The 15,269-nt window shown below is 40.3% G+C and overlaps 1 protein-coding gene across 1 annotated transcript in view; it reads left to right on the forward strand.

The window, feature by feature from the left end:
- Window positions 1–13,148, forward strand: part of thsd7ba (thrombospondin, type I, domain containing 7Ba) — a gene marked incomplete at its 5' end in the record, with an annotated part of 133,920 nt that extends 120,772 nt beyond the window's left edge. The window contains 8 exons of the mRNA XM_083996343.1: window positions 1,462–1,607; window positions 2,643–2,811; window positions 6,530–6,703; window positions 9,272–9,367; window positions 10,428–10,510; window positions 11,057–11,252; window positions 11,553–11,640; window positions 11,968–13,148. Of these exons, the coding sequence (XP_083852469.1) occupies window positions 1,462–1,607; window positions 2,643–2,811; window positions 6,530–6,703; window positions 9,272–9,367; window positions 10,428–10,510; window positions 11,057–11,252; window positions 11,553–11,640; window positions 11,968–12,049 (1,034 nt within the window). The 3' untranslated portion in view covers window positions 12,050–13,148. The remainder of the gene's footprint in view (window positions 1–1,461; window positions 1,608–2,642; window positions 2,812–6,529; window positions 6,704–9,271; window positions 9,368–10,427; window positions 10,511–11,056; window positions 11,253–11,552; window positions 11,641–11,967) is intronic.
- Between the last annotated feature and the right edge of the window lie 2,121 nt (window positions 13,149–15,269).

The raw sequence follows: 15,269 nt of genomic DNA on the forward strand, positions 1-15,269 counted from the left end.
TCAATAATGTATATATTAATATTCCCCATCCTTCATTATCATTCTGTATGAAGCTGAGTTTTTTTTATTAACATAAGCAACTTTGCTTTATGAGGTTACATTTCAAGAATCGCAGGTTCATTTAAACAAAATTTCATAGAGCTCACCTTTACAGATGTCATAAATAATTTAGTGTGCCTAAATAAAATATATACTCTACCTCTGCATGATTTCAAAATTGCAATTAGTAATCACCAACCTGTGGCATGCCGGTCATCACTTAGAGAAAGTCAGAGTGTAACCTCATGCAATATACAAACGTTAATGAAGTTAACCTGAATGCATATATTGTTTCTTTGGCCTCATGAAGCCGAACTCCCTGAGAGAAAGCTTGTTTTTCTGTTAATTAGAGAGACTCGACTGTATCTTCTTAAGTTCATCAATATTAATTTGCCGGGAGCTCGTCAGCTGTCTGTTTCTTCACAATTAACCCCTCCTTCCAGTAAGCTCACAGTAGCACTAAACTCCAGACTCTCTCCTTATGTCTCTGTCTCACAGCTCTGTCGCTGTGGCTCTGCTGCTGCCACTCTCTCAGTTCATTCTCACACTTTGTGAAACACATCTGTCAGGCCTGATGAGGGATTTGCATGGTATCTGTGTCAGATGAAGCAGGGATCTTGTTTTGTCAGGATGCCAAGGGAGTGTTAATGTTTTTGGTTTGATTTTTGAGATGGCAGCGCTGAAAGTCTGCTGTGTCTGCCTGAGGCCCATAGAGCTCAGCATCTCCCCTGGCATAACACACACACACACACATACACACACACACAAAATGTCTGTCTTAAGCTGATGGCTGATGTCTTCGCTAAGCCTCACGGGAACTAGACACTAAGCTGCTCTGCAACATACCAAACCCACTATGTGGCCACTTCTTGTTACTGTTGCCATTTACCAAACATTTCCTGTCACACATTATTAATGGCTCACTTGAACAAAGCACTTGTGATGAAAACTGTAAGATCTAAGCATAAAGTAGTGTGGTGACACAGATGTATTGTGCGGCTACACTAATTCCTCTTTGTCATGAGGGAAATATTTCACAGGCTAAAGAGAAGGCGTGACCCCTTTTCTAAATGAATGATCCATTTCTTTTAGCCATTTGTTTTATTAACTGTTATTTTATAGGGTCTTATATTTGTGCAGTGGTGCCTTGATGTGTCTCACCCAGATGCACATGTAGTTTAGTGTATGAATCCCACTGTGTTTTTGTCCTTTATTCACAGTTTTTATTATTTATCAGTCTCTCCTGTTAACTCTGCACGGTAGCTTGGAACAATGTCACTATTTTTGAGTTTCTTACATATGCAAGCAAAAGGCTTGCATATGCTCTCTGCTTCAACATCCAGCTTGCAGCTTTCAAATGCACTCGGCTCTCCTCTGGTACATTGTTGCTCATGACAGCGTGTTGTCCTTGATGTCCTGCAGGTCTGACTGTGCGCACACGGAGAATTCTGCAGGAGGCTCATGAGGAGGGTCGTCCCTGTCCCAACCAGCCCACACAGACCAAACCATGTCCCATACGGCCTTGTTATATGTGGCTGCTGAGTGACTGGTCCCCATGCACTGTAGAGGTATGTCATTTTGTTTGATTGTTTGCCATCAGTACTTTTCTCTGCATCACATTTTACATATATGAATAAGCTGGATTTACATCACACTGATGTGAGTTTTTCTCAAAGGAACCCTTGTGACCACTGGTTGTGCTATGGAGTAATAATAGAGGTCCATAGTGACAAAAGGTACATAAAAGACAGACAATAAAAACAAGAATACAACAATACAATACAAACATACGTCGGTCGCAAACATAGCAATCATTATATATTAATGTTTACATGAGTTCTCATTTGCATCTCTGCTTGCACACACCTGCATGAGTGGCACAAAGCATTTTCCTGACAGAAATTACACACTTTTTCACAGATGTTCAGATGATGCAGGTTTTAAAATGATCAAGGAATTGGGGATTTTACATGTTTTTTGACACATGATGCATTTAAGCATATTTTGTGCTGATTATGCTGATTATATTGTCTTGTGGAGTTTTGTTTTAACAAACAAAAGTAATGGAAATATTACACACTGTGTGTTTTCTTGACGTCGGATAGAAATGCAACTCCTTTTCTCATAAGTTTATTTTTAATTTATTCTACATTTTGTTCTACTCATGTTCACTAGCTTTCAGTCTCCTTCTTCTTTGTCTTTGTTGATACATCACACAACATCCATAGAGTAACACTATTGGTGAAACTATGAATTGCACCACCTTCACACGTACATGAGCTACCAACGAAGTGGAGATCCACTGACAGAGAAACACCAACTGCACAATTAATGGCCGGTAACTCAAAAGGGAACTGTTAAATTACAGTTATAGTGATATTGGATTTCATACAATCCAGTTCAGTCGTTTTCTAGAAACTCTAATGTCATTAAGTATCAGTTTCAGTCATTGTCATCTCATTTATTGAGTCATTAGTCTGTGTGATCAACATTTCTTCGCAAATTGAGTTGAATAAATTTGTCTTACAGGACTTTCTTTCGTCTTGTGCTGTAGTGATGAAACATCTGAACAAGCTGAAACAGATGTGTGTGTCTGTCTTTAGGGAGCAGATTGCGGTGAGGGGTTTCGGAGAAGGAACCTGTCGTGTGCCCTCCACTGGGGCGACTGGCCCGAGTCGCCTCCTCAAATAGTGGATGAGGATCTTTGTGGAGACAAACGGAGGCAAAATATTGAACAGGAGATGGAGCAGCCCTGCTTTGTTCCCTGTCCAGGTAAAACTACATCATACACATTCATGTATGATAATCTCTGCTTTTCAACTCATATTGACAGACACTATATAAGTCATTACTGTAAATGGAATTGCATGAAAAATAATTAAATCATAATAAGCTCAAATGGAGAAAAATTACAAGATTGCATGAGTTATTTATTAATCTCATCATTTGGGATTCATAATACCTATAATTATTTGGTCTGGTTCACTTGCTTTAAAAATCAATGACCAACTCATTTGCTTGTTTCTGTCAATACGCTGTCCTCTCTCTTGCAACCAACTGACATTTCCCACTGCTCAATAATTATTGCAAAATCAATGAATTTCATAGATTAACTAATGACCCTTTTAGCTCGACATTATCTGGGCGATACGTTCAGGAACAATGGGGAAAAAAAGAAACCATGTTCACCTCGATAAAAGAAAGTTCAATCCTTTTATTAATGCCGCAGCTAAACGAATCTAAAGTCAGCGCTGTGTGACTAAGAGAGAGACAGATTTCACGATCAATTACGGGACAGCACTATTGATTTTTACACTACATTGTGTAACAACCCAGGGATAAATGAAGTGTGAAAAATCATCCTAACTAACTGAAACAATTAACAGATCACACTGCTGAGAGCAATCACTCTGCCTATCACAGCCATGCAATTAACAGCTACAGTAGAGGATTCTACATTGGCAAAGCACACATTGATTTTCCAATGGCAACAATTCAACAAAAGTAGATCTAAATAGGAATGGCTTTGATTACACTTATTGTTTATTCACTGCTATTGGCTGTATATGACTTTTCGGGGTTTACCCTAACTTACTTTAGTATGATGGCACAATGGTGTGTTATGGTAGTAAGAGCAGCAAAGCTATGCTGTATTTCAATTTACCAGTGAGCTCCATTAGACCTCAGACACAGAGATTTTATTTACTGGAAAAATTTGGGTTCAAATGCAAAATGAAATTCCATCATCTTGAAAATAAGGGAATTGACCTTTTTGTCCCATGAAATATGTGTTGTTGTTTTTTTAATCTGGTTCATTTAACCAATCTATAACAAACACATCCCCTCATAAGCTGTTGTTTTGCAACAGCATGAAGCATTAGAGCAGTATACATGAGGAAAACCCCCATCTGCTGGCATCTTTCAAAATATCAATCCTTTTTTAGTTTATTGTTTATTTGTAAGGAGCCCCATTAGCTGTGTCTTAAAGCACCGCCAGTCTTACTGGGTTCCACATTCCTATTGCTATTAAAGATACATCTGATAGTTAGCGAAACATACGGTGATTTGGGTCTGTATGTACATACTATTAATAACTTCAGCTGTAGCTACTAAAGGGGAAGTGGGTCACTTTTTGAGCTTTGACAAATTACATCACTGTACTGCATCATGTAAAGTCACTTGTTAATGATCTGATGATTGTTGTACACATCTTGCACAACACACATAAAACAGGTTTGTGTGCTTAAACTTGCTTACCCTGTAATCACTGCTGGTGGAATGTATCAGGGGCAGATCTAAATCAACGTGTTTCTCTTGCGGTTTTTACAGCGCTGCTGCGTTCACTGTTGCCAGTTTGCAGTGCACATCAAAATTCGTGCACGCTGTTTTCTGTGATGGATAATGATGAAAGAGCACCGGTCTTGGCGGAGTGCCGCCTGTAGCTGTAAGTTGGCAATAAAAAAGTAAAAAACAAAAAGAAACAAGAAATAAAAATATTGGTGCTGCCTGTGTGCTGTAGTGTGTCTCAGCTGTGAGATGGCTGGATTATGAAACCTCAGTAAAACAAAGTAAAAGCTTGGCGTTAACTTTGTATACGCTAACTATATATATTTTATTTTCCTCCTTCAGTAAAGTGGACGTTGAATAATGTAGCTCCTCCTCAGATCCTCCACATTTTAGACATTTTAAAGAACATTTTTAAGAAATATTGGAATCAGGAAATCAAGCTGTCAGTCTGCTGTTGATTGATTATTTTAATGAGGGCACTTGAAACCTATGGCATAAATCACCATGGCAACAAGAACCCAGCAGATCAGAGTTAATTGACATCCCATGATGCCGACTGGCTTATTCCTCTTTTGGACGCAGTGTGAAAACAGCATAGTCTCTAGGTGAGGGAGCTACTCACCAGCTGACGGCTGTGATTTCACACACATGGCGTCAGGCTTGAAAAACTATACATATGCCTTCCAGTTTGTATTCTTCAGTTATTTAAATTAAGAAAAGGAAATTATAATTTGAGAGGGTCATTGATTTTCGAAATGTGTAAAGTGAGAACTAATGTAAAATACAAATGTGTTTCAGTTTTGGGAGTTAAATGGAATAAGCTCAGTGATGAGTTGAAGTTATGTAGTTCTCTGTTGAGTTTCAAGAAAGCCTTAAAATTTTTGATAATTAATAATTATAAATTACAGTAATGATTATTTGTGTACTGCTGATATTTTAGGGGATCCTATCTTATGGAATGTATAGGATAAGCCTTAGGCTTCAGCCTATTCCCTTTTCAGTCACTGTATGACATTTTTTTTGTGTGTGTGAAAGGTATGGATGCAATTATGTATGACATACTGTATGTGCTGGCTAAATTGTCATTCATTCATATATTCAAGCACTATTGTGCTGAGGCACAAGCCAGTTGCACAATTATCATGTTGTACGAAAGAGAAACACAATCATTATCGGGTTAGAGAGAAGAAAATGCTGCTCAGATCTCCGCCGGCTCTTGCCATGTGTGCTGTTGTTAGCGTTCACTATGAAGAGGCACCATCTTGCAGCACTTGCTCCTGCTCATCTGTCTCTCTCCCTCCTCTGATCCTCGCCTTGATTCATCACTCAAACTGCCTTTGCTGTCTGTGAGCCTTGGCTCAGGATCAGGACCGTTTGATGGCAAGAGCAGATGTTTGTGTATTTTTCTTGTGTGTTCATGTGTCGGTCGGTGTGGAGGTGGCAGGCAAAGTGTAAGGGCCAAAGGAGGGCTTTTTGACATGTATGTGATGTACAGTGTGTGTGTGTACGTGTGGTGCTGCTCGCTGCTCGCTGCACACTGCGGCTTTTGCCACAGCATGTCTCCACAGCCATAGCAGCATGGGCGAAGCTGATGGAGCGTTTGAAGATGAAAGATAATAAGATGCGTGAATCCACAGAAAGTCACTGATGGACACTCCAGACAGAGAATCAGAGGGTTGTTCTTGCTGAGGAGCTGTGGCAGCGGGTGATGTCCCTACAAGATTATACTATCAGAGACTATATACAATGGATATTAATGGTTGACCTTCAAGGAGTCTGTAGACTGAAAAAGTACACAAGCCAGCCTTTATCCACTACAAACATTTCCCATACCAAATGAGTCTCGCTTCCCCTATGAGACACATTTCAGGGCTGGGTCTTGACAGTTGGGCTCTGCATTATAGCTTGTATTGTATAATTTATAACTCTGGTTGGTCAATTACTTCTGAATACCCACTGGGCTTTCTGAGTAATTTGTTTGTGCATTTGGTACATTATCAGCCGCAGATGTGTGCTGAAGTTGCTTTCGATCTCTTTTTAAATGTTCCAGGAGCAAGCAGGGGAGCCAATAAAATGATCCCTGAAATAGTGTCGGCAAGCTGAATATAAACCACCCCCAAGTTTCAAAGAGAAACTCTCAGTGTTATTGACCAAGTTGTGCATATCAGTGATGTTTTTTTCTGTCCTTTTCCTTTCTCCTCAGGAGACTGCCATTTGACTGAGTGGTCATCTTGGAGTTCTTGCCAGCTGACCTGCCTGGAGGGGCGGAGCTTTGAGACCACTGGTCGCCAAGCCCGCTCCAGAGCTGTGATCATTCAGGTCATGGAAAACCAGGGCAGCTGCCCACATCAAGTCTTTGAGACCCAGCCCTGTAAAGGTACGGAGGAAAACGCTTTGTAAAACTTTTTGTCTTTCCCTCAGCTCCGCATATTTCAGCTCGTTGTTTTAGTTTCACAAGCTGCAACTTTACTGTTCTAGTTCACTCTCACTGCTCTCAAAGTGTCGTTTCCAGCCAGAGCTGCAGCTCTAATAAACCGCTGAGCACTACTTTCCCCCACAGTAAGAAGTAGCGAAGTTCAAAATACAGAGCTAAAAGGCAAGTGAATAATGGACTAACATTCATCATGTGACAAGGTTTATGACTGCAAATGAATGCAAATGGTGCTCCATAACTACTGGATGTTTTAATAAGCAGTTGTTTGCAAGGGTAACGATGTGTCAGTGTTGTGTTAGCTGCTGGTTCCTCCTGCCTGTAAGCTGACAAAAAAAAAGAATCAGTTAATGCAGGTTTAATGGGCACAGCCGCCTCGTGAGAACCCCAACCACTGGAGGTCAGCAGGAACTGGGTGTGTTCAGTTGCCCTTTATTTTCTCTATAGATGGACAAAAAAAAAATCAAGGGACTTGCTCAACATTTTGTGAATATCAAGTGTCTGGAAGGTCAAGGCCGTCAGAGCAGCTTAGTTTCTCCTTGTGTTTCAGTCACTCTGGATCCATTGAAATTTTAAACACGAACAAAAGGCCCTGACCCTCAAAATGGATCAATGAAATGACAATTATCTTCTAATAAATGGTTATTAAACTTCAGATCTCCTCCTCAGGGCTGCCAAAACAATCTCTTTTTAATCCTGCTTGTTTGGAAACTACGGTCCAGTATTTATCCCTGCACCATCACAGAGCGCCCACTGCCACAGCTCATTACAGATATTAAGGCTTCTTTCGACCTTTCACTTTAATATCAACACGTCGGTGGGTAAAAAAGGAAAATTTGAATTATGACCAGTGTGCAAGTGGTAGTTTTATGTCTATAGTAGGAACGGTATCATTGAAACTGAGTCACAGGAGGGTTAATGCTTAGAAATTACAGATCATGAAAAGGTTTTCATTAACAGGTCAGTAATTGAACCATCAATAGATGAAGCAGCAGGAAGAAAAGATGTGGACTGCAGAGCGACCTCGTTATAACTGGTCATCAAATGTGATCCGTAATTAAGATGATATAAAGGAACCATATATATATACTGTATATATATATAAAAATTCTTATCTCTTTGTCAAACACAACCATTCATTATTCACACAGCTGATGGAAAACTGAATGAACCCTTGGACATAATAACTGTTCAAACCTCCTTTGGCAGCAAAAACCTCTAACAAGCTCTTCCAGATCAGACCTGCTGTCTGTTCAGGGTTTGGTCCATCCTTGCCTATAGAACTGCTTGAGCTCAGACATATTATCAGGATGTCTGGTGTGAGTGGCTCTCTTTGGGTCATTCCATTGCATCTCTACAGGATTAAAGTCTGGGCTCTGACTGGGCCGCTCCAAAAGGTGGATTTTCTTTGTTTGAAATCATTCTATAGTAGATTTACTTTGATGTTCAGGGTCATTGTGCAGCTACAGCACCCAACCTGTACTGAGCTCCAGCAGGTGAACACCTTGACATTATCCTGTAAGAGACCTTGATAAACTTGGGAATTTAATTTCCCCTTGACTGATCTGTTTTGGCTCAGAAGCAGCAAATCAGGCCACAAATCACGGTTCTCCCTCCAGTGCTCTATTTACACCATAGATAGAGTTTAATTTTCTTGATGAAAAATGATTCAACCATAGAGAAACTTTCTCTCTCTCTTTCTCTCTCTCTCTCTCTTTGTGTAGGGAGACTGTGGTTCCCTGTGTGATGTCCTTCCATTAACATAATTCTTACTTAGATGAAGATTTGGCCATATTTTATACAGACAAATCCAAAACATTAACTGACGACTCATTGCCACTGTTACTGCTAATTACTCCTACAGAAGACTATGTAAATGGAGATTCATTTCATCTCCCAACCCATTCCACAGAGTTATCATTTTGCTTATTATTATGCATTTCTTAATATTTCCATTGTATAATTAAATAGAACCATGTTGATCACTTTGGTACTTTCATACTTCTGTATAATCAAACACATGCTAACTCTCTTTTCCCTATTTTTTTATGCTTTTCAAACTTTTGTCTGTTTGTCTTTTGTCTTGTGGTTACTACTTCACACCTGTGAAACTCTAATGTGTAATTTTCAACTAATTTCTGTCTTTCATAAGTCTTCCCTGTGGTGTTTCTTCTACTTGTGATCTTGACACTTTTCACAGTCCACACTTTCTTGAATGCATGAAACTAGACTCAAGTTTCTTTCTTCAGTGCAGTTTTTCTCTGCGGGAAGTTCATTCACTTCCAAGCAATTTTTATCGCTGCATTCCCTCCAAAGATACCTTTGTCTCATAGCACACTGCCTCAGTGGAGAAAGTGCTCTTTTTTTTTCACTACAAACATAATTCATCTTAACTTAGGAGACAAAGTACCAGAGCAGCAGCAGAAGTGGTGGTTAATGTCCATGTGAGCCTGAAGACAGAGCTGAACGCCCAGCACAAACTGCTAATGAACATCCTCTCTGCCATTACTACAGAGGGGAAGTGCCACAGTTACCAGTGGAGGACAGGGGGGTGGAGCAACAACGAGAGAGTAGTGTGGTGTCAACGTTCGGATGGTGTTAACGTCACAGGTGAGTCGCTGCCGTGTCTCCACATACAGAACCACATGCTTTCATATAGACATGAATATCTTTGTATGACTAGTTTAGTGCATGCTGCAGCTGAAAGTGTCCCAGTTCTGCTTTTGTTCCCCCGCTCTGAGCTGATTCAGTTTGAATTCACTCTGGATCACATGGATATGCTGCAATGTCAGATTATTTGATCGCTCAACAAGGAATTTGTAAATGTTGCCATGAGAGTAAGTGGATCTTCTTTAATCTGTCTGAGAAAGCTGTCACACAGGTGATTTCTGCAGAGGTGGCGGTTTGAAAAAAGATTCAGAGCATATTTCCTATTTGGTTCAGGTCATAATTGACACATAATGGTTAATATAATAACATATTTTGCTCCCTTTAATCAAATCTTTCAATGGAATTGTAATGTATATGGATAATCTCTTACAACAGATCAATTCTGTCAATCAGAACAGTGTGTGTGGGCCTGCAGTGTAGAGAAACTTCATATGTTTTCTGTCTCTTATACACGGGCACACACAAACAAAGAATAATTTTAGTGTAGTGTTGTAGTTGAATTTAACACCTTATTTGAGCTGCCCATTCTCTGTGCAGTCTTCATTGATTTCTCCTCTCCCTCTTAACATAAGTAATCAATAAGCCAGACTCTGAGCCGGGAGGCTTTCAATCCATATAAATATAATCATGCATTTGTATTTGTGGCAAGCAAAGCGGGCGTGGAGAAAAAGAACAAAGGTAATAGTGCTGTGGGAACAAAGGCTTCAGGCGAGCTTGATGTGCTGTAAATAGAGGCTGAATGTGATCTTATCGCTGTAAGGAAGTGTTTCTGACAAATATGAGCCCAGAAGGAATCGCCAACCTCTGTAGAGGAGGCAGGAACCCCAGGCATTACTCTTTGATATTTTGACACACAATTTTCCATGTTGGAATTAAAATGTTCACAGATTGATCAGGGAGCCTGATAAGCAACTGGAGCCATTAATCAGGTGTGACAGTACATTAATTTACTGATCAATGGCTAAAGGTACAGAAATTACAACCTGCTGTCTTCCTCCAGGGGGATGTTTCCCACAGAAAAGGCCAACCACGGTCAGACACTGCCATCCTCCGTGCACTAAACCCTTCTCACACTGCACAACGGTAAGATCATTGCACTTTGGTCAGGCAGCTGCAATCTCCATAAGTCTCACTGAGTTTTCTACTGTTTCCTGCTGCTCCCGCGTTGCGAGCGGGGACTTAAATGGATTTTGATAGATGGCATTTTTAATTGTCAAGAACAGGCAATTAAGGGAAAATCATATTAGCACCAATGAATGTGGGCTCCGTATCACTTAGAGACTACACCTAGATGAAAGTGAGGGGGCGGAGTGGGGGAGGGAGGGAGGGAGGGGGGCAACTGCATGCAGCCAGCAATGGAAATGAGAAATAATAGGCTAAGCTTGACGTTTTACTGCCCCTTAGAGCACCCTTCATGCAACTGCACTTAGAATGCAGACAAAACAAGTGTTGGCATAATCCCCCCCCACCCCCGAGGAGCACAGTTTAATGCCAGAGTTAGGATGAATCAACCTGCAGTAAGAGTAGAAAGTCTTCAGAAAGTAGAGTGAAAGTAGAGCAGACTGTTTTGTTGCAACAGGAAACAAACAATTACAGTTTGTCTTGTGCTGCCTCTAAATGCTGGTGCAGAGCGGAGTGTGTGGGTGTGAGAAGGGTTACACTGAAGTGATGACGACGCACGGTTTCTTGGACTACTGCACCAGAACCCCGGGGGTGGACAACAACAAGAAGGCTGATGTGAAAACCAACTCTGGAAGATTAAAACCCGGACCCTCTCAGGCTCAAGACCTCTTCACCGAGTGGACCTTACGACCCGTTGGCCCAGGTACTGAAATGGAAATCATGTGTACAGCTCAACCAGTCAGCCTGAGATCATTGGTGTCCTTTTGAACCTGCCTTTGTAGCTCTAGCATCACTAGACCAGGGCTTGGATATTTTTTTTTTCTAGGTCAATGTTGTCAGTAGGCTTATCGTTATGTTCTAGCAAACATTACAACTTTAAAGAAATTCTAGTCTTTCCTTTGCATTATGTCTGAGCCAGCTCATTTATTTCTCTGAATGTGACAAGAAGAGTTTTGCTCGTACCCAGCACACTTTGTGTTGAAATTGCTTTTTAATTGCACAGATGGAAGAGTAAAGCTGTGGGTTTACGCCGTGACTGCCGTCGGATTCCTCTTAGTTCTCTTCATTATTGCATTATCATTCCTGGTCTGGTATGTACTACATCACTCTCTTGAGAGATTTGTCACTATACACAACATAAAGAACAAAAGCTTTATTGTAGGTCGCACACAATTCACATGAGATCAGAGCGAACGCTGTAGCAGAGAGACAAAGCAAATTGCTAACCGTCAGCTTTCCTTGAACCCTGTCAAGTAAGAGTTATATTCCACACAATATTTTGTGTGTTGTTATGTGCTGCTGCTATCAGATAATGGAATTCTTTGTAACTGAAATCACGCTGGGCTTCCCCGTGCTACTAAGTCAGATACACTGTCAGCTTTTCTGTCTTTTCTGTTTGTGTTTTTTTCGTTTTTCAGTAAGCCATCGAAAACCACTAAGACGTCTTCGCCGCCGCAGAAACCCTTGACCCTGGCATATGATGGCGACATGGATATGTAACCAGGCTGCTATACCTCACCACAAGAACACACTCGGCCTCAGACAGACTCGTGACTGCGTTCAGATTGTAGGCAACCACGTCCGTCACATACCACTGATTACTGTCCCTTTTTGAACTGGGTGACGTTTTGCTCAAGTGTCCACCGCGCCGCAAAAATGGAGTGAGTGGACGGATGGCGAAGGTCACATGTGAATCGCCGCTGAAGGGCGATGTTGCCCACAATTATGGCTGCAGCCACCTTTCCTCCGCAAAGAAGAGGAACCAAAGCCGATAAAAGGACAGGAAATAAACGGACCTCTGGTTTCTTTTCTTCTTTTTTTTAAACTGCAACATGGGCACAGTCGAAGCAATGTTTGCAACCCACAAAATATGAGGACTGCTAAAAAGCAACAACAGAGTGGGTCCGCAGGTGTAGACTTTGGAGTTCAGCGGGGCCACCTGGTTATTTTGTCCAGTAATTTTGTTGTGAGAGACACTAAACATCTGGAGTCAGGAGTCACTCATGACATTCAAAGGACAATGGAACATTGACATTTGACTTTGTCTCATCAGTGCTGGATCTTTGTAAAAGAAAACGTCACAAGCCTTTTGGGTGAACAGCCTTTTTTTGAATTTCCGAGGATAAACAGGATGTTTTATGCACTATGTTAGTGCTGAATCACTTTTATTTGGGTTTTCCTTTCAAATGACTTTTCTAGTGTTTTAATTGTAATGCAAGTTGTTGCCGTTGGATTGTGTTTTGTTGATGATGCCATAATGTTGTGTATATGTGGAAACCAAAAGCAGGCTTGCCTTGAGTTGACTCATTCAATGATGCAGTAATTTCTCCTCTCTGATTCTCATAAGACGTTCATTTGAGGAGTGCTGTCACAACGCTGCCATTTCCACTGAAAATGGCTGTTTTGGTGACACAGTTATCAGAGAACAACATAGTCAGACCTTTAATGCAAATTATCACATACCAGCATGATAACGATTGAAACAATAAAAAAGCTCTGATCACTAAAACAAATACAAGAATGGTCGAGAAAAATTATCCACTGGATCACACAGTTTTATGTAGTGAAGTACACTCTTTTATTTTCTTCCACAAGGCTACGAATCACCATCTATTCTTTTCTACACCATTTATTTAATAAATGATTCTCAAATACAAGGTTGTCTGGGTGAGAACAAGGTGGCAGACTGCTCTTTGACAGTTTCAAATACTTTGTATCTGTTCCCTTCCTTATTTTATTTTATTTTATTTTATTTTTTGGTACCACAAAGACAGGGCTCAAACATGAAAGACAGCAAATACCAAATATTTGTGAGCACATATGAATCTATTTCTTATTTCTCTGTTACTCTGCCTCATTCACAAAAGTAAAGGCTTCTTATTTATTTAGCCAGATAATTTGTCTTTTCCGATTTCTACTTACGGCAAGTTATCCATGATTTTTATTGCAGGGGAGCATCATAAGAAATCATCATGGTGGATCATAAATTCTTCCTCACTAGTATCATTTCCACATCATCCAGTGCATTATTCATAATAACCAGTGGAGAATTAAGTTCCTAATACTTGTTGGTTTTGGCACTCACTAGAGTTAATGCTGTTTCTCTTTCTGCCTCCACAAACTGAAGATTTGGTCTTGTGTTATCTGACCTCCTTCTGAATGTATTTTACCGGGAACTCTATAATCTTAATGGTTGTGCAAATACAGTTGTTACATGCTGTGAACAGCTGAGTGTATGTAGGCATGCTTGATCCATTTTGGCAGAAAGTGCTCCAAGTGGCCTTGCAAAGATTCTGTTTTACCAGTTGCCAAACATGTTAGAGTAGTTTCTTTTAGGCAGTGTTTCTAATATTTGGCCAATGAGGGGACATGTGGTAAATGTGACGACCAAACTGTTCGATGGTTTTAAATTTTAAAATGACACAAACTAATTAAGCAATTATTTGGTCACATTTAATTTTATAAAACAAGAAAAAAACATCATCTGACCTGATGAGAGAACACTATTGGGTTATGTCCCAAACAATTTAAAAATATGTTCATTCATTGTTTACAGTACCATGCTATTTGTGTTACTATTGTGTGTACATGGAGAGCTGGACAAAAATGCAAATAAATTGTGAAACAATGTGAGAATAAAACACTGCATACTTTTGTCTTTGTTGCACAGAGTGGAATGTTTTTGAGAGAGATGCTCGGGTCTTGCCGTGATCTTCATCGGCTCCTTCTCTCTGGAGTCCTGATAAATTATAATTACTGATACAGGCTCCCAGGCAGAGCCCAGAATAGATGAAGAGCTGATAAGATTCATCTTGCCCTCCAGTCAGATTCTCAGTCTGATAATCCCATGATGCTCGCAGGTTGTGAGGGAAACAGTATTTAAATCTTTTGTCTCCTCTAATTCATTTATTTAAGACTGTCACTTTTGTTTAAGAGAGGGTTGAATTCAAATGCTTGTGTCATGGCCATCTGATCTGTGGCATAGACGTGGGCTGATCTTGTCATGTCCAATTCATCTCATTTTAGTAGCTCTCAAGACATATTTGCAGGTTTCAATGAAGATGTGTGAACAGCTTGACAATGGCAGAGCCTAGTTTTAATCAGGATTCATTCATTACAGGCAAGCTGGATCATTCTCATAAAACGCAGTGTGCTGCAGTTTGGCAGAGCAGGATGAGAGCTTAATGAATATTTCTAGGACTAATACATGGCCTTTTAAAGTCACGTTTATTATCATTTATTACTAATTTATCATCTGCTTGTTTGCGCTCCAGCAGAGTGATGAAAATAAACCTGTCACTGTATTTTCCACAAAGATTCTTCTCTGATTTTTATGTTTGTGTTTATGGAGTTTAGACCTCGTCATACAGCCATTTGCGAGGTGAAGAGTGCAACAGGAAGATAGAGGAGGAAGCTGCTTGACAGAAGACCCCAGCTGGAATCGAATCAGAAATCACAGCTGCACACTGTTTGATGCTCCATAATATCATGACACATAAAGCTCTGAATGCCCGGATCTCTCCTTCAGTCTGTGCTAATCAACAGAACTGAGGAAACCTCTTTGATGACTGATGAAATGTCTTGAGGACCAAACAGCAAGTGCAGATGCCTTTTGGCTCTACTATTTAACTGCATAAGAAAATATGTTTGGTGTTTCATTGTTCAAGGTTTAAAGATGGAGGGTCCCCATAAATGCAGAAATGCAATGATGCAAAGAAAG

The sequence above is a fragment of the Trachurus trachurus genome, assembly GCF_905171665.1.
Source record: "Trachurus trachurus genome assembly, chromosome: 21".
Taxonomy (NCBI): domain Eukaryota; kingdom Metazoa; phylum Chordata; class Actinopteri; order Carangiformes; family Carangidae; genus Trachurus; species Trachurus trachurus.